The sequence below is a fragment of the Poromitra crassiceps genome (assembly GCF_964638095.1).
Source record: "Poromitra crassiceps genome assembly, chromosome: 28".
NCBI lineage: Eukaryota > Metazoa > Chordata > Actinopteri > Beryciformes > Melamphaidae > Poromitra > Poromitra crassiceps.
The window spans coordinates 18,737,574-18,756,604 of NC_139651.1; the positions used below are offsets into that span (position 1 = coordinate 18,737,574).

Sequence of the window (19,031 nt, forward strand, 5' to 3'; positions counted from 1 at the left end):
CTTTCTTTCTTTCTTTCTTTCTTTCTTTCATTTCCTTTATCCAATTCCTCTCACTCGTGGTCTGGCAGGGCTGGAGCTGGTCCTAGCATAGCCTGCCTGGGCAGAAGGCAGGGCTGGAGCTGGTCCTAGCATAGCCTGCCTGGGCAGAAGGCAGGGCTGGAGCTGGTCCTAGCATAGCCTGCCTGGGCAGAAGGCAGGGCTGGAGCTGGTCCTAGCATAGCCTGCCTGGGCAGAAGGCAGGGCTGGAGCTGGTCCTAGCATAGCCTGCCTGGGCAGAAGGCAGGGCTGGAGCTGGTCCTAGCATAGCCTGCCTGGGCAGAAGGCAGGTCTGGAGCTGGTCCTAGCATAGCCTGCCTGGGCAGAAGGCAGGGCTGGAGCTGGTCCTAGCATAGCCTGCCTGGGCAGAAGGCAGGGCTGGAGCTGGTCCTAGCATAGCCTGCCTGGGCAGAAAGCAGGGCTGGAGCTGGTCCTAGCATAGCCTGCCTGGGCAGAAGGCAGGGCTGGAGCTGGTCCTAGCATAGCCTGCCTGGGCAGAAGGCAGGGCTGGAGCTGGTCCTAGCATAGCCTGCCTGGGCAGAAGGCAGGGCTGGAGCTGGTCCTAGCATAGCCTGCCTGGGCAGAAGGCAGGCAAAGCAGTCTCTCCATCAGAGTAGATCTTCCATGTGAGACGTGAGCAGCTTGAGCTGGTGATGAGACATCATGAAGGAACGACCTGCTCCTTCTTCACATGACGTACCATCGTCCCAGCAGGAGCACACCAGAGCACCAGCGTCAACTGCTATGAATAGGCAACAAATAGAGCATAACGGCATAAAAAAAAAAAAATCTTAGTAATGGCTTACTTTCACAACGTTGCTTTTTATTGAGGTACATCTTAATAATACACACAGGCTCTATGCAGGTGTCTATTATTTCATTGTTTAACCTCTACTTGAAGCCAGGGGGCAGTATAGAAGAAACGGTCTAGCTCCTGCCGAACACGCCGCTGCGAGCAAACGCCCGTATCCTGGCTGCCGCTTGCGGCCTGTTCATTTAATGTCTCTCCACGCCAGCTGGACTCTTTAATAGTGCACACATCCTCTCACAACCTCAGCAGGTCTGTCTCAGCCTCAGCATGCATCTTCTTTTATTCATCATCATCATCATCTATCATCATCAAGGAGATAAACCAGAAGCAACAAAATCAGCAACCAGTCATGGTCTCTCAGAAGCCAGCTGTAGATACGCTACATCAGGGATACTCAACTTGCTTTGCCCAGGGCCCGGGGGCCACTTCCGTGAAATGATAGAAGGCCATGGGGCTAGTTAATAAACAATCAATATACATTTTTCTGTAGCGGATTGTAGGTTTTTGGGGTGTCAGCCGGAGTTTAGTCTGACAATGTTGTGCACACCGGATAGTTAGTTAGGTGAAGTACATACATAAGTGCCTGGGTAGCGAGCAGACGGCGGTATTTGACAATTTAGCAGCTAAATCATAGATTATTGAAAGATATTCCATATTCCAGACTGAAATGCTATAACAGAAGTGTGAGTATTGGCCAGAATGACACGAACATTTGGACACTTATTCAGCGGGTATCTTGCATGTTGCGTTCAAGTGCACTGTAAACACACTGTGTGTGTGTGCAATTCCATCGCGGGCCACACAGGGGGCGCCCGCGGGCCGCATGTGGGCCGCGGGCCGCCAGTTGAGTATCACTGCGCTACATCTACGTCTGGAACACAACTCTTGAAAAGTGGTTAGCCGCCCCCAAGACAAAAAAAAAAGAGGCGTCACGTGACAGACATATGAAATGACCAACCACGGATGGCATGCCGGACTTCTATAACAGCCCAGCCAATCAGATTTCGCCGCACGTTTCCTGTTGGCGGAACCCGGAGGTTTGACTTGTGATTCAGGCCCTCCGCCGCTGAGCGTGCTGATCAGACGTTGGGTCTGACCACGTGAGACTAATCAATTGTAGGGGTGTCAAAAATAATCGATTATAAGATGCGTCGCGATGCGGACGTGCACGATTCTGCATCGATTCACAAATGTCAATTTTTTTTTTTTTAAATAATCGAATAAAATATAATGGAAGTACATGCAGTTGTTTATTTTAATTATGGATCATAATACAATGCAATTCCAAATGCACTTTTATTTTAAAAGTAGCCACACAGTGAGAAAAAAGAAAGTGAGAAAAAATAAATCATGTGTTGCGGAGAAAAGTGATGCATTGATTTAAGATGCATCCAGATGCATCGATAATCGTAATCGAATCGAATCGTAGCCCTCTGAATCGTAATCGAATCGTGAGGCCAGTGAAGATTCACAGCCCTAGTAATAATAATAATAATAATACATCGGATTTATATAGCGCTTTTCCAAGTGCTCAAAGACGCTAGTGTGTAATGTAACTCAACTCAACACTCAGGCACAATGAAATCACTCTCAAATAGAGAAACCTTGACCAAACCAAATGGAGGCTTCATGTTTCCTGTGATGGATCATCTCGCTCGGGCGATCTTCACGTCTGTGGAAGTTGTCTTCATCATCCTTTACCAAAATAAATGACAGCTATTTGCTTCTCCTGAAATGTAGGACAACAAGCTCTGATATCTCCAGCTCTGCTGAATGAGTGTGTGCAGCAGACACCGGCAGGTCTAATGTTAAGGACCTTGATGATCGGCACAAACAAGAAGACAAGACAAAACAAAGTGCCCCTGAGCAAGGCACTGAGCCTCCAACCAGTCCAGTTAGTCAGTTAGCACCAACACATGGCTGATGATACTATAGGCAGCTCCAGGTGTGGGTGAGATGTGTACAGCCCTTCCCCTTGGAACTAACCTCTACAGATAGTCGCTGTGAAATAAATTAAATTAAATTAAAAATTAAATTAAATTAAAGAAAGGTTATTGTGTATGTTGTGCAGTTCGGCTTACTTGTAACAATTCCGTTTCTGTATTTATTGAATACAGTGGAGGCGTACATGTACTGTAGCCTGAAAATGAAGTGTCACTCTTCTGACAGAATGCTCAACATACAATACAATGCAATAATGCTAATGCTAATAGCTAATAAAGCCAACACTGTATGCTCCTGATGCGTGTTAAATGTCCTGTACTAAAATGTCATCTCTCCTCACAATTTAATATCGCCCAAACTTATCTCTATCAATTATTACAATTCCTACTTTTCTCGAAGATTTCTAAGGGTTTGTGAAGGGAATGTATGAAGTGCAGATAGATAGACTGCAAATAGCAAATACATTTTTCACATTTTAAGCGAGCATAAATTTAAATCTAAATGCTATTTCTGCCTGCTTTTGAAATGAACCTATTCAGATACGTGGATTCGTTGTGGAGGGAAGCATTGTACTCCAGCAGCGCTAGTGGAGATGAGATAAATAGGCCAACGGATAAATCAATGAATGCACACATTCTCAGACGGATGGATGGCTTGATGAATGTGATGAATGGATAGAAGAATAGATGGACAGATCGATGATAGACCTGGGTTTCTATTTCATGAAAGCGTGCGTAGTCACAAACTAGTCCCAGGGATGCCTAGACACACACACACAGTCCTCTGTGACACACAGTCAGATGCCTAGACACACACACACAGTCCTCTGTGACACACAGTCAGATGCCTAGACACACACACACAGTCATCTGTGACACACAGTCAGATGCCTACACACACACACACAGTCCTCTGTGACACACAGTCAGATGCCTAGACACACACACAGTCCTCTGTGACACACAGTCAGATGCCTAGACACACACACACAGTCCTCTGTGACACACAGTCAGATGCCTAGACACACACACACAGTCCTCTGTGACACACAGTCAGATGCCTAGACACACACACAGTCCTCTGTGACACACAGTCAGATGCCTAGACACACACACACAGTCCTCTGGGACACACAGTCAGATGCCTAGACACACACACACAGTCCTCTGTGACACACAGTCAGATGCCTAGACACACACACACAGTCCTCTGTGACACACAGTCAGATGCCTAGACACACACACAGTCCTCTGTGACACACAGTCAGATGCCTAGACACACACACACAGTCCTCTGTGACACACAGTCAGATGCCTAGACACACACACACAGTCCTCTGTGACACACAGTCAGATGCCTAGACACACACACACAGTCCTCTGTGACACACAGTCAGATGCCTAGACACACACACAGTCCTCTGGGACACACAGTCAGATGCCTAGACACACACACACACAGTCCTCTGTGACACACAGTCAGATGCCTAGACACACACACACAGTCCTCTGGGACACACAGTCAGATGCCTAGACACACACACACAGTCCTCTGTGACACACAGTCAGATGCCTAGACACACACACAGTCCTCTGTGACACACAGTCAGATGCCTAGACACACACACAGTCCTCTGTGACACACAGTCAGATGCCTAGACACACAGTCCTCTGTGACACACAGTCAGATGCCTAGACACACACACACACAGTCCTCTGTGACACACAGTCAGATGCCTAGACACACACACAGTCCTCTGTGACACACAGTCAGATGCCTAGACACACACACACACAGTCCTCTGTGACACACAGTCAGATGCCTAGACACACACACAGTCCTCTGTGACACACAGTCAGATGCCTAGACACACACACAGTCCTCTGTGACACACAGTCAGATGCCTAGACACACACACACACAGTCCTCTGTGACACACAGTCAGATGCCTAGACACACACACAGTCCTCTGTGACACACAGTCAGATGCCTAGACACACACACACAGTCCTCTGTGACACACAGTCAGATGCCTAGACACACAGTCCTCTGTGACAATGAATTCTAAATCAGTCAATACATCATGAAAGGAAATGCTAGTGGCACTAAACAGGTGGGACAGACCCCCCTGTGTGTTTCTCTTGTGATAGCATTACACACACATTAGGCACAATACAAATTCAGTAAACTGTCAAATCTGAAAGAGGAACAAAATATCGTGCGTTCCTTTATCGCAAAAATAACTGGGATGTGGAGGCTAAATGACGTCACATCCGTTTTGTTAGCGTTCCATTTGCAGAAAACTTGAGCTGGGAAGTTCACTGTTCATTGGTCAGATCCAGTCGCTAGCCATGTCTACGATTACCATGTCTAATTGTACGAGTAACGTTAACTTGATACTACGTTTCAATCGTCAATTAACGCTCCGCAACGCTCAACATACAGTGCAGTCAGAGAATTAATTGAAGAGGAATCATCCTCCTTAACTCATTGAGTGCCAGCCACTTTTGGAGAACGGACGCTCCCAGTGCCAGAGTTTTCAGAGCGTTTTCAGTGATTTCTCGAGGCCCACAGAATATTGTGTGATATTACTATGTAAACACCGAACACGCAAAAAGAACAAGGAGACTCTATTGTATCATCAGCAAAAAAAAGTTTATTGATACCATTTTCCGTTCTTTAGTTATGAGCCGGAGAAGATAGGTTGTTTTCAGCGTTTTCAGGCATTTCAAATTATAAGCTGAGATATTCAGCCTTTTGTGAAATGCAGCATTTCAAGCACATTCACTGACTCTAGATACGGTAATATTTTCTGATGTAGTGATGTGGTGTAGTTGTGTCCTGCCCTGGTCCTGCCCTGCGTGCCCCACCCCCCCCTCCCCCCCCTCAGCTGAAAACTCCTCCCCACACTAGTAACACACAGCCTCGCACCAAGCGTCTCTAGGAAGCCTGGGAAGCGCCGCCTCCCAGGCAGCGCAACATGGAGAAGCCACACGCGGACTGCAGTGAAAGGTTTGGCTTTTCAGTGTCGCGCTGCTGCTTTTCTAGCGGCTAATCATGTGGAGAAACTATGCTGACAGACAGACAGAGGCAGAAGGACTCAGTTGTGTGCGCGGATTGACTGTGTTCGCACGCACCGTCAGTTGCAGCCAGAACAATCTACATGGCTCTGGACTGCAGCATGAGCGGGTTCTCTTTCATCAAGGCTAATTCAGGCTGTGTATTCCTGACATTTCTGTAATCTGGAGAGCACTGTCGCCACCTAAGGGTTCTGTAAAATAGGTTATAGACCTCCAATAGCTACTATAGTTGTACAGGAGCTGCGGAAGGCTTTGATCGACGTCCCACCGTCAAAAAACGCATTGGACGTCGAAGGACGTCCGTGGCACTCTACGTCACTATTTAATTGGACGTCGAAGGACGTCCATGGCATTCAATGAGTTAAGAGGATGACAATTACATATGAAGATAGTAGCCTACACAATACACAGCTCGTTGCCTGCATACGTTATTTAAGATATAGATTGTATAGTTTATTTTTCTTTTAGGTCTACCATGCAACAAACGTTTAGTTTGTGACAGTGTGACACATTATATTGCAATATAAGCCAATTCTCTTCCATGTCGTTTTCTAGTTATTATAACAATTTCCAACAACAGCATTTGTTTTGCATTTTGTGTATTTCAAATAAGAAATATTTATTCAAATAAGAAATATTTAAAATAAGATTTTTCCAGTCATATATTTTCATTATTCAAGTTTTGTAAAAAAAACTAATAAATATCGTATCGTATCGTTATCGTGAACCCAATATCGTGTATCGTGAACTGAGGGTATCGTGACACCCCTACTAGGGACTCTGAGGATTTCCACATGTACGCAGCAGATAGATCAGGAAAGAGACACTGTATCATATCAAAACAAACCCTGCAGCGTACTGGCTGGTGAATCCAGGAGGCCAACAAAGAGCAGGTCAAAGGCTGCTGTTTCCCCCGGGGAAGCAGTTACCCATAGTTACCAGTCCTTCCCCTCACTTACCTCTGGGGGCACTGCACGAGGCGTGGCTGCCTGGGCCTCTGGAGGATACGGGGATGTAATGAGGGGAACAGGGAGGGTGGAGCCAGGGGAGGTGGTGCAGCATGCTGTGTGGAGCAGCTGGTGGGGGAAGGGAGGAGCTAGGGGGAGACAGGAGGGAGGATGGGCACCGTGGTTGCACCAGATGCTATTTGACTCCTCAGCACAGCTCAGGACTTCAGGACCTCAGGTAAGAGATTCTGAAGATGGATAGCATGATGCTCTCCTGGAGCTAAAGCCCACATAGCATGATGCTCTCCTCGAGCTAAAGCCCACACAGATTAATTTATTGCATTGCCAGTTTTTAGCTGCTTGAGTGTAGTGTGCTTACATTTCATCAGGTCAATGTATATGTGTGTGCGTGTGCCTGTTTGCCTGTTCCTGTGTGTATCTGACTGCATACAGTATGTATGTATATACTGTGTGTGTGTGTGTGTGTGTGTGTGTGTGCACGCGCGCGCGTGTGTGTTTAGTTTATTAGGGTCCCATTAGCTGCAGCAAATGCTACAGCTAATCTTACAGCTCTTTCTTATTCTTACAGTACATAACACATACAATATATTTAGATACAACATCATATTGATATAGCAGTGTCTGTGTGTGTGTGTGTGGGGGGGGAGGGGCTTGTGCAGGGGTAATTAACCACTAGTGGTGGAAAATGTAATTATGGGGAAGGACACTAGGGGGCAAACAGCGACAATACGCCTCTGAGGGCAGTTGTTCAGGGCAACTGAAGAAGACGGCACACAACAGAGTGGAGACGCTGACAACATGGAGGACAGGGCGCAGAACACATGCTCCAGTCTCTTTCTATCCATTGTTGTTAAAATACGCTACTTACTGTACATCTGATAGTAATGCATTCTCATGGCACTCATCCTGACATCTGTTTGAGAGAGAGTGTGTGTGTGTGGGTGTGTGTGTGATTGCTTGCTTGCTTGCGTATTAATGTGTGTGTGTGTGTGTGTGTGCTTCTGCCGTCTATAATGAGATTCTTTCATGATTTATAGCGCCCCCTCTCTTCATTGGGTAGCGTTTAAACAGATGGTCATTTGTTATGGGGGGTTTGCATGCAGAGGTGATCTACAGACTTTCTATCTCTCTGCTGTCACTTGTCACAGTCGACGTGCTGCGCCTCTTTGTCTCTTAGAGATCACCTGTGACGGTTTAGGCCCTGACTTAGAGCACCTGATGGATTCCATTACACATAGTAAAATTAGCTATTTGTTTCCTCAGGTTCCCTGAGACGAATGCGTACACTAGTATTTGCATTTGGTGTTCGGGCCACACCTGGAGCAGGTAGAGGTCCGGCCTCTTGGAGGTGAAGGAGATCAAACATGTGTCCCTTGGGGGTCTCAAAGGTCTCATTCTTAGGCTACCATCTCATCTTAAACCCCCCAATATGTATAACGTTCTTACCTTAAAGGCACTATTTGTACGATTTTTCCCCACTAGATGTCACACTGGAGCTGTAACATCAAAACGTAAACAATTAACTGGCATTGTTCTGATAGCGTCTGCTATCTACACTATGCAACGCCAGACACTCGTCTGCCATCGAGACATGCATTAGCGAGCCCTACAGCCAACATTGCGCATTGTAAACGCAGAGCAGGAAATACACAGTCCTAAACCGTCCTAAGAGCTAAATCCACAGAAACGAAGCAGGAGCCTTCGGCCCGACGAAGCAGCAGGCTGATATAAACAAAGTCTGTTTCCACAACACAGAGAGGGGGCGTGGCTTCTTTCACTGCTTTCAACACAATGTCTCGCATGTCTCGCTAGATATATATAATAGTCTTTTGTGGGCATCTAGTAGTGCTGAATATCACATTTAGTGCCTTTAATATAACAGCTTCTCACTCATTTTGATGCTACACAGACTTCTAATAGGGAGGGGAAATGCCGCGCAGCCATCATGGGCCTCCATCGGTCAGGGTAAACCATCGGTCAGGGTAAACCATCGGTCAGGGTAAACCATCGGTCAGGGTAAACCATCGGTCAGGGTAAACCATCGGTCAGGGCGGCAATGCAAAAAAAACAGTTTGCATGTTCTTTTCTAAAAGAAACATTGCACCCGCGCGCTCCAATGTCTTCTTGGGGTCAGAGGAATTATCTGTGGTTAACGAGTTTAAATACTTAGGCGTGATGTTGGACTCCAACCTAACGTTCAGCAACCACATCAAAATGATCTCCAAAAAAATTTAATTCCACTTGTATAACTTCAGACAAATAAGGAGCTGTCTGTCCACAGACGCTGCGTTTTTATTTTTACACTCGATGATCCTTTCGCATCTGAATTATTGTATAAATAGCTGGTCGTTGACAGGAGTAACTATTCTCAAACCAGCCGAATTACTTTATAAAAAAGCCCTGAAAATACTAGATAAAAAACCCTTTTTCTCATCACCACTGTCATGTCATACGTAAATATGACATGCTAAGTTTTGAGAACTTTAGAAATTTCACCTCTGCCTGTCTAATATACAAAGTTCTACATGGACTGGCGCCGCCTCCTCTAGCTGACTTCATCAAATATCGTTCGACCGCCAACTCGACCCGTGTCACTCGGGCCATCACGAACAAGGTCTGTGAGGTCCCCTTTAGAAAAACTTGCTTTAGCCAGAGGACCTTATCCTACATGGGAGGCACCCTCTGGAATAATCTACCTCTCTTTATTAGAGAATGCCCCAGTCTCGCCACCTTTAAAGGCCAATTGAAATTGTGGCTCAGATCAAACCAACAATGTGATCATTTTTAACATATTGTCTGTCATGTTTTACTGCATGCTCTGTGTGTTTTACTCACCTTATGTTTTACTAACCTTTTATACTATTAATTTTTTGTACTATTATTTTTTTTTTCTTTTCAAGATTACATCAACCTGCCATGGGACTACAGGTGGAAACTAGCCCTTGGGCTAAAACCTGGCATATTTACTGTACGGCTGTACTGTCCATTAATGTGCAATGTCCCATCTTCTAAATAAATGAATCTGAATAAAGGGTTGACATTGACAATGGGTGGTGCATCCTGGTTAGATGCAAGCCTGGGCAATGTGGAAGGAGGGCAGGCAGTTGGCCATATAGCACGTTCCCTCTCTCCACTGGTGGATCCAAAGGAACAGCAGAGCCTTTACAGTTTGGTAGCGCCGTCGCAGGAGCTGCCAGAAAGAGGTTCACAGACGACAAACTGCTTTAGGGCCTCTGACTGATTTTTCCTCGAGGTTTACTCCTGAAGCCTTTTCTACGAGTGAATATAGCTGCAAGGCAGGTTTTAAACCAGACATTTCCTTCTCCTGCGAAGTACGTATAGGAAGTGAAATGTGTTTATTGCTTGCTAGCTTGATTAGCAGCCCGATTAGCTTCTTGAGACAACAACATTTGGGGATATTTGGAGCTAGCTTAGCGAGGTTAGCAAAGCACAGAATACAAGCAGAAACAGTCAAATAAGGCCGATATCGGAACGTGCAAACAGGAAAGTGTAGCATTTATTAGCATCTGTATTTGCCACTTGTGGCAGCAGAGGCCGCTGTTGCTGCTGCGAAGCAAAAAGTTCCACGTCGGGCTCTATAACAAGAAACATTGTGCTGTCTTCACACTTTACTACTCAATCAGTTTGTGTCTATGAGAGTGGAGTTCACTCTCTCGCAGGTGGACCATTCTCTCCCAGCAAGCTACAGAGAGATCAATACTAGTCTAGACTGACTGATCGCCTGCAAATCTAACCTGATGTTATCAGTGCAGAATGTGCAGCAGCTATATGTATATATGTATATGTAAATGGCCTGCATTTATATAGCGCTTTTATACAAAGCGCTTTACAATCAGTAGATAGTCTACATTCACCCATTCATACACCGATGGCGCCACGCAGGGTGCCTACACACCATCGGGAGCAAGGAGGATTAAGTGTCTTGCCCAGGGACACAGCGACAGCAGCTGGGAGGGAGCGGGGATCGAACCGCCAACCCTTGCGTCATTGGCCGACCCGCTCTACCTCCTGAGCTAAAGCCGCCCCTATGTGCCCCATATGTAGATGACATTGATTTAGCTATTGATTCCTTGTCTGTCAATGTCTCATTAGTCATTTTGTGAAGGTGGCGTGCTTAGAAACACCCGACTCTTTGTGTCATACTTTTGTCCGAGTCTTTTGTGCCAGGAGCCTGACCACGATATTGAGCTTGGTGTAGTGTAGTTGTGCTAAGTAAGATATTGAGCTTGGTGTTGTGTAGTTGTAGTTGAAGCTGTAGTTGTGCTAAGTAAGATATTGAGCTTGGTGTTGTGTAGTTGTAGTTGAAGCTGTAGTTGTGCTAACTAAGCACATAAGCGCTGCCCTGGATGTGGCTAAGGTAAATGAGCGGCTGTCCTACTCAATGGCTGCAATAGATCTGCCTGTCAGGCACTGAAAATATTTTGCAGCTGTATGCAAAGTGGAGAGAGAGAGAGAGAGAGAGAGAGAGAGAGGGTGTGTTTGTTGTTTAATTTGTTAGATTTGTTTTATGGTTGCTTCTGTTCTAAAGCTGTGTCTCTGTTTGTCTTCCAGGATCAAACCAATAACAATGCATGGCCTGTAAGCAGCCAATCATGGCTCACCGGAAGAGGCCCGGGACCAGCGGGGGAAACAATATGGCCGCTCCAGTCCCCGCCCCCTGTCCCGCCCCTCATCCTACAGAACCGCGTGACCCGAAAGCTCTCCCGCTACGTTCACGCCCGGTCCGTTACCCCAAAGAGTCACATGATCCCAAAATCCTCCCCCGACCTTGTAAGCCACAATATTCTCCTCCCACGTCCCGGGACTCGGGTCACAGCCAACCAGAAGAGGATTTAGTGGCCGAGGTAGAAGAGACACACTGCTGCAGCCAATCAAACGCAGAGCTGAAAGAGCAGCGGCCAGCACCGCCCCCTACCTCTACGCTGGAACATGAGCATGTCAAAGACGAGCACGGGCGGGTGGACCTCCACGGTGGAGCTGACAGCCTGGACGAAGATTCCAGCTCCGACTACATCAACAACACCTCAGAAGAGGAAGACTATGATGACGGTGAGCCTAAAAACTCTCTCTCCCGACTCCCTCTCTTCTACCGTCCTCTCCCTACTTCCCCCTGCCGAGCAATTTGCTCTGCTGTCCACCGACGAGGCTTCCACTACTCTTCTCTCCTCTCTCTCCTCCGCTCTTGATTCTCTTTGCCCACTCACCACTAAGCCTGCCCGATCTTCTCCCCCTTCTCCTTGGCTGACTGAATCTCTGCGAACTTATCGAACTGAGCTTCGGGCAGCTGAGAGAAAATGGAGAAAATCACATCTCCCTGAAGATCTCTCTTCCTACCACCTTATCCACTCAAACTTCACTGATGCTGTCTCTAAAGCAAAAACCTCCTTCTTCATCTCTGAAATCCAGTCCTCTGCATCCAATCCCAGTAAACTGTTCACCACCTTCTCCACGCTCCTCAACCCTCCCTCCCCTCCCCCTCCCTCCTCCCTCTCTGCTGATGATTTTGTAACCTTCTTTACTAAAAAGGTGGATGACATCAGCTCCTCCTTCCATCCTCCAGCCACCCTCACTAACACTCCCGACTCCAATCCTGCTCCTCGGCCCCCTGTCCCTGGATTTCCTTCCTTCTCTCCTCTCTCTCCTGATGAAGTGCCTAAACTCATCAGCTCAAACCGAGTCACTTACTGCCCCCTCGATCCTATCCCTTCCTCTCTCCTCCAAACCATCTCACCTAACATATCTCCCTTCCTCACTACATTCATTAACTCCTCTCTGTCCTCTGGTCTTGTTCCGCCTGCTCTAAAGACTGCAAGACTCAAGCCTCTGCTTAAGAAACCCTCCCTTGACCCTACTGCTATTCACAACTACAGACCTGTCTCTCTTCTCTCATTCCTTTCCAAAACCCTCGAACGAGCAGCGTCCGAACAACTTTCTCTCTATCTCTCCCAAAATGACCTCCTGGACCCTCTGCAGTCCGGTTTCAAGGCCTCTCACTCCACTGAGACAGCTCTTCTTGCTGTCACAGAGGCCCTTCACACTGCTAAGGCCTCATCCCTCTCTTCTGTTCTTGTCCTCCTTGACCTGTCTGCTGCCTTCGATACAGTCAACCACCAAATCCTTCTTTCCACTCTGTCTGACCTCGGCATTTCAGGCTCTGCACTCTCCTGGTTTGCTTCCTACCTCTCGAACCGCTCATACCAGGTCTCATGGAGAGGGTCCCTCTCCAGATCCTGTCCTCTTACCACCGGTGTCCCCCAGGGCTCAGTCCTGGGCCCCTTACTTTTCCTTCTCTATATCAGATCTCTTGCCTATGTGATCTCTTCTCATGGCTTTTCTTATCACTGCTATGCTGATGACACCCAGCTTTTCCTTTCCTTCCCCCCCTCTGACACTCAAATCGAGGCTCGCATCTCTGCATGCCTCAAAGACATTAGCGACTGGATGTCTGCCCACCACCTCAAGCTCAATCTTGGTAAGACCGAGCTACTCTTCCTCCCAGGAAAAGACTGCCCTCTTGCAGATCTCTCCATCTCCATTGACAACACCACTGTACTTCCCTCCCAAACAGCCAAGAACCTTGGGGTGATCCTTGACAACCAGCTGTCTTGCTCTGCCAACATAGCTGCTACAGCGCGCTCCTGTAGGTTCTCTCTCTACAACATCCGCAAAATCCGTCTCTTTCTCACAAGAGAAGCGACTCAACTCCTGGTCCAGTCTCTTGTCTCCTCCCGCCTGGACTACTGCAACGTGCTTCTGGCCGGCCTACCTGCCACCGACATCCGACCGCTTCAGCTCATTCAGAACGCTGCAGCCCGTCTGATATTCAACCAACCCAAATTCTCTCACGTCACTCCCCTCTTCCAGGAGCTCCACTGGCTTCCCATCTTGGCCCGCATCAAATTCAAGACACTGGTACTGGCCTACAGGGCAGTACACCAGTCAGCTCCCCGGTACCTGCAATCCATGGTCAGGTTCCAAACCTCTCACCGCTCCCTTCGCTCCTCCACCAGTGCAGGTCGCCTCGCCCCTCCTTCGCTACGGGGGCTCAAAAGTCGCTCATCCCGATCTCGACTCTTCTCGTCCCTGGCACCTCAATGGTGGAACGAGCTTCCACCTTCGGTCAGGACTGCTGAATCACTGCCGATCTTTCGGAAAAGACTAAAGACACACCTTTTCAGGCTCCATCTGGGCCCTTCTTGATCTAACTTCGTCTCTCTCTTTCCTTATAAAAAAAAAAAAAAAAAAAAAACCTAACCAACCTTGTACCACTAACCTAAACTTGTACCACTGTTCCTTCAGAAGTTGTAGTTGTCATAGACTGTGCTCCATAGTTGATTGTTCTATTGCTGACAAAAAATGTGTTATTGTAAGTCGCTTTGGATAAAAGCGTCTGCCAAATGACGTAATGTAATGTAATGTAATGAGGGTCAATCGTTTTGATTGTAACGCACAGGGGTGGAAAGAGAGAGTACTAAAACATCCTACTCAAGTACTATTGAAGGAAAATTCAGTTTTTTTTTACACCCCGGACCTTATTTCCAGCTTAAAATATGATGTTTTACTCACCCAGATACCTTTGGTTTCATTCTGATCGACGTAGAAGATATTCAGGTCACATGCCTCCTTGAGGGATCCTCCCTGCCCATGGTACGGCATGGTAGGATTGCCTTTTTCCGCAGGAGGTTCTGGTGAGACGAAGGAGGTGCCCGGCCTGGAATCACCCCACAGGGCCTTAGACCTCCATGCACCGAAGGTCTTGCAATACTGCGGTGTAGCACTAAACTCTATTGCAGCGGATTGGGCGTGATCAACCCTTCCGTGGGCAACGTTGCAGACAGAGTAGGAAGGCTGATCCGTGAGCGGCTGCTTCTGGGACGTGGGTCGGGGTCGTAATCGGCCTCGGCTGGGTCTACTGGGCGAGGGTGTATGATGTTGTCAGACCCGAAACACCCCACGACCCCAGTCAACATCACTGATGACGCGTCCCAGCGCATGCTGTAGCATGTATACTGAAACCAGGTCCGAGTAGAGTCAGAACTGGCCAAAACGAGCGAAAACGGCGCATACGTAGTACACACTGTAAATAACGTATTTTCTGCAACTAGCGGTTCATATCCTCATAATATCTCGTCCATATATGAACGTGAATCCGTCTAGTCTCCTCCGGGCTGCCTCGGACAGCCTCGGTTTCCTCATTCCTCATCCATGCCCCATTTTCGCCCGTTTTGGCCAGTTCGAGGACTCTACTCGGACCTGAGTATCTTCTATGGCGATCAGAATGAAACCAAAGTTATCTGGGTGAGTAAAACATCATATTTTAACCTGGAAATAAGGTCTGGGGTGTAAAAAAACTGAATTTTCCTTTAACTTGCTGAAATTGTACTTAAAAAGATGTAAAATTACCAGTGTAAAGTGTGAGTTCCTTTTTACAAAAAACAGCTTGTTACATGTGATCTTGATTCTCTTGTGATCTCTACTCTAATCGGATGAGAGGTCAGAGTTCAAACAAAATTGCAAAATATAGTGCAGACACAAAGTAAAGGCAGACTTCTGTTCTCTTCTCTCTCTCTTCTCTGACTCTCACTGCCAATTTACCATGGTCCAGTTTCTGATGCTTATGGAGAGCCCACATGATACTACAGTATGTCATGGATTTGATTTAAAATGTAGCGTTTAAGTGCAATACTTAGGCAAAAACCTACTCACTGTAAATACAAGTATCATTACAGATTCAAGTACAAGGGCCGAAAAAGGCTACTCAATTACAGTAACAGTAACCTCTTCTAAACATGAAGTCTGGATCATGTCCGGCTAGCCAGAGCAGGATATTTTCCGGTTTGACCTTTCTAGACATGAGGAGTCTGTGTTTAGAAACTAGGGATGGGCATTTCTAGCAAAAACACTATTCGAAATTCGCTGGCCAAATTCGAATTTAATTCGAATTTCGAAAATAAATAAAAAAATGTAAAAAAAAAAAAAAAAAAAAAAAAAATTACATTTTTAATTTTTTTTACATTGACATTTTCGAAAATAAAAAACAGTTTTGACAATCATGAGTGGTTGTGGTTCATTAAATATTTAGTAGGCTCAGGTCTGAGTGCCAAAGGGGTGCCAAAGTCACCCCCTCTCCCTCTTCATGGGATTTCATCCGCCATTCATTTTTCCATAAACCTTGCTTAAAATGCTTATAGCGATTTGACTATACCGGTACTTAGAATCAGGGGAGACAATGCAACATTTCACTCAAAAAAAAAAAAAAAAAAAAAAAAAAAAAAAAATCGAATTTCGAATTTCAATAATAAAAGTCGACCTTGATAATAACAACGATTATTCGAAAATTCGAAATTCGATGCCCATCCCTATTAGAAACAGCTGGAAATGGTCCGTATTCTCTCTGCCAGTGGGCGGGGGGAGGGGGTGTGGTAGCGTGTATCGATAACAAGAAATGTGATATGGAAACAGCTTTAGCAAATCGTTAACCAAACTCCATTCAAAAACATGCCGTTTTAACGGAGGATCCATTCCGACCATTCAGGCAATAACGAGGGGTGGCAATGTGCCAAAAATGAGCGCTTGCCTTTGTTATATCGGCCAAAAGCCAAAAAGATGTAAAATTACCAGTGTAAAGTGTGAGTTCCTTTTTACAAAAAACAGCTTGTTACATGTGATCTTGATTCTCTTGTGATCTCTACTCTAATCGGATGAGAGGTCAGAGTTCAAACAAAATTGCAAAATATAGTGCAGAAACAAAGTAAAGGCAGACTTCTGTTCTCTTCTCTCTCTCTTCTCTGACTCTCACTGCCAATTTACCATGGTCCAGTTTCTGATGCTTATGGAGAGCCCACATGATACTACAGTATGTCATGGATTTGATTTAAAATGTAGCGTTTAAGTGCAATACTTAGGCAAAAACCTACTCACTGTAAATACAAGTATCATTACAGATTCAAGTACAAGGGCCGAAAAAGGCTACTCAATTACAGTAACAGTAACCTCTTCTAAACATGAAGTCTGGATCATGTCCGGCTAGCCAGAGCAGGATATTTTCCGGTTTGACCTTTCTAGACATGAGGAGTCTGTGTTTAGAAACAGCTGGAAATGGTCCGTATTCTCTCTGCCAGTGGGCGGGGGGAGGGGGTGTGGTAGCGTGTATCGATAACAAGAAATGTGATATGGAAACAGCTTCAGCAAATCGTTAACCAAACTCCATTCAAAAACATGCCGTTTTAACGGAGGATCCATTCCGACCATTCAGGCAATAACGAGGGGTGGCAATGTGCCAAAAATGAGCGCTTGCCTTTGTTATATCGGCCAAAAGCCGCCCAGTCAAAATAGTGGTCGCACCGTCGTCAATCACTGTGGGTGATTTATTTTACAAGTGCCATTCAAGTCATATCTGACTAGTTTTCAATTTATTTCTCCCCACAAAAGTTAGGCTAGGCCTATGTCTCGATATAGGCTGTCAGTCAGTCAGCTCCTCTCCGCAGCTGTGTTAGATTGGACGCTCACAGTCACAACACTGTCTCACAATACTTGGCTGCATCCAACTCGAGACAACTTTTCAGACCCTCCTGGAGACAATCTTTCTCAGAAGAGACTAACGTTAGCGACAAATCTGGAGCCTTTTTCTGACATGGGATTAAGATTACCAGCAAGCAGCAGTAAGCAGGCATTGACGATAGCTGGGTAAGTCCCACTAGCATCGATGCTAAGTTAGCAAAGTACCCGAGCGCAGCTGAAGCACATGGCTAATTAATATGGATGTTAATGTCCATATTAATTGGCCATGTGCTTGCACGATGACATCGTGTATTGGCGATGTCAAAGGGTGGCGATTGACGATCTGACTGAGGTCAAGATCGGCAACTCTAGTAGTAGGCTATCATCTCCTTGTTGCATTTTTAAACTGGCAGATGGGGGACAAAGAAACGCTTCAACTTTTACTTGTTTACTCACCTAATTTGGCTCTCTTCCAAATAATCCAGCCACGTAACTCCATTCATGAAAATAATGATCACTGGGACATTAATGGTTTGTAAAGTGCCACCACCCGCCCACTCAGACAGAACAGCTACATGATCTGGATCATGAGCTGCCAGTGTTAAACAACAGCCGCTTTTCCAATAATGCGGATCCTATACTATGGGCTCAGATGGTCATGATCCGCACTTGCGGGAGTGCGCATAAGGCGGCTAATTGTTTCTAAACATGCAGACCAACCGGCTAGGAGCTGGTTATAATCCGGATTCCACTGCATGTTTAGAAGGGGCTTAACACTGTACACACAGTGCAGTGTAAAAGAAGCAGGAAGACACGAGTGAGAGCTCTGAATGATCATTCTTTGAGCAACGTGTTTGTGTGTGATTATGAATTAACCTCCAGGTCTGGCAGAGGAGGACGAGGGCGTGACTTACTACATCCGCTACTGTCCCGAGGACGACAGCTACCTGGAGGGGATGGACTGCAGCAGCCAGGGGGACTGTAATCACAGCCACAGCCAGGGGGACTGCAGCAGCCAGGGGGACTGCAACCACAGCCACAGCCAGGGGGACGGCACCGACACCACCCAGCCCACAGGGGGAGCCCACACCAACGAATGCCAGGAGGCTGTGGAGGAGTGGGTTGAGGAGGCAGAGGGGGACCGGGAGGCAAGGGAGGACGATTGGGTGGAAGGCGAGGAGGGGGAAGGGGAGGTGAGGGAAGAGTGGAGAGAGGAGGAGGTGGTGGTGGTGAGGGAAGAGTGGAGAGAGGGAGAAGGGGAGGTGAGGGAGGAGTGGAGAGAGGGAGAAGGGGAGGTGAGGGAGGAGTGGAGAGAGGGAGAAGGGGAGGTGAGGGAGGAGTGGAGAGAGGGAGAAGGGGAGGTGAGGGAGGAGTGGAGAGAGGAGGAGGAGGTGGTGAGGGAAGAGTGGAGAGAGGGAGAAGGGGAGGTGAGGGAGGAGTGGAGAGAGGGAGAAGGGGAGGTGAGGGAGGAGTGGAGAGAGGGAGAAGGGGAGGTGAGGGAGGAGTGGAGAGAGGAGGAGGAGGTGGTGAGGGAAGAGTGGAGAGAGGGAGAAGGGGAGGTGAGGGAGGAGTGGAGAGAGGAGGAGGAGGTGGTGAGGGAAGAGTGGAGAGAGGGAGAAGGGGAGGTGAGGGAGGAGTGGAGAGAGGGAGAAGGGGAGGTGAGGGAGGAGT

At 47.0% G+C, this 19,031-nt stretch overlaps 1 protein-coding gene across 1 annotated transcript in view; it reads left to right on the top strand.

The window, feature by feature from the left end:
- Positions 1 to 11,431: 11,431 nt before the first annotated feature.
- The window catches only part of apba2b (amyloid beta (A4) precursor protein-binding, family A, member 2b), a gene marked incomplete at both ends in the record, with an annotated part of 55,677 nt that continues 48,077 nt past the window's right edge, over positions 11,432 to 19,031 (top strand). The window contains 2 exons of the mRNA XM_083662186.1: positions 11,432 to 11,909; positions 18,243 to 18,553. Coding sequence (XP_083518312.1) covers positions 11,432 to 11,909; positions 18,243 to 18,553 — 789 coding nt within the window. The remainder of the gene's footprint in view (positions 11,910 to 18,242; positions 18,554 to 19,031) is intronic.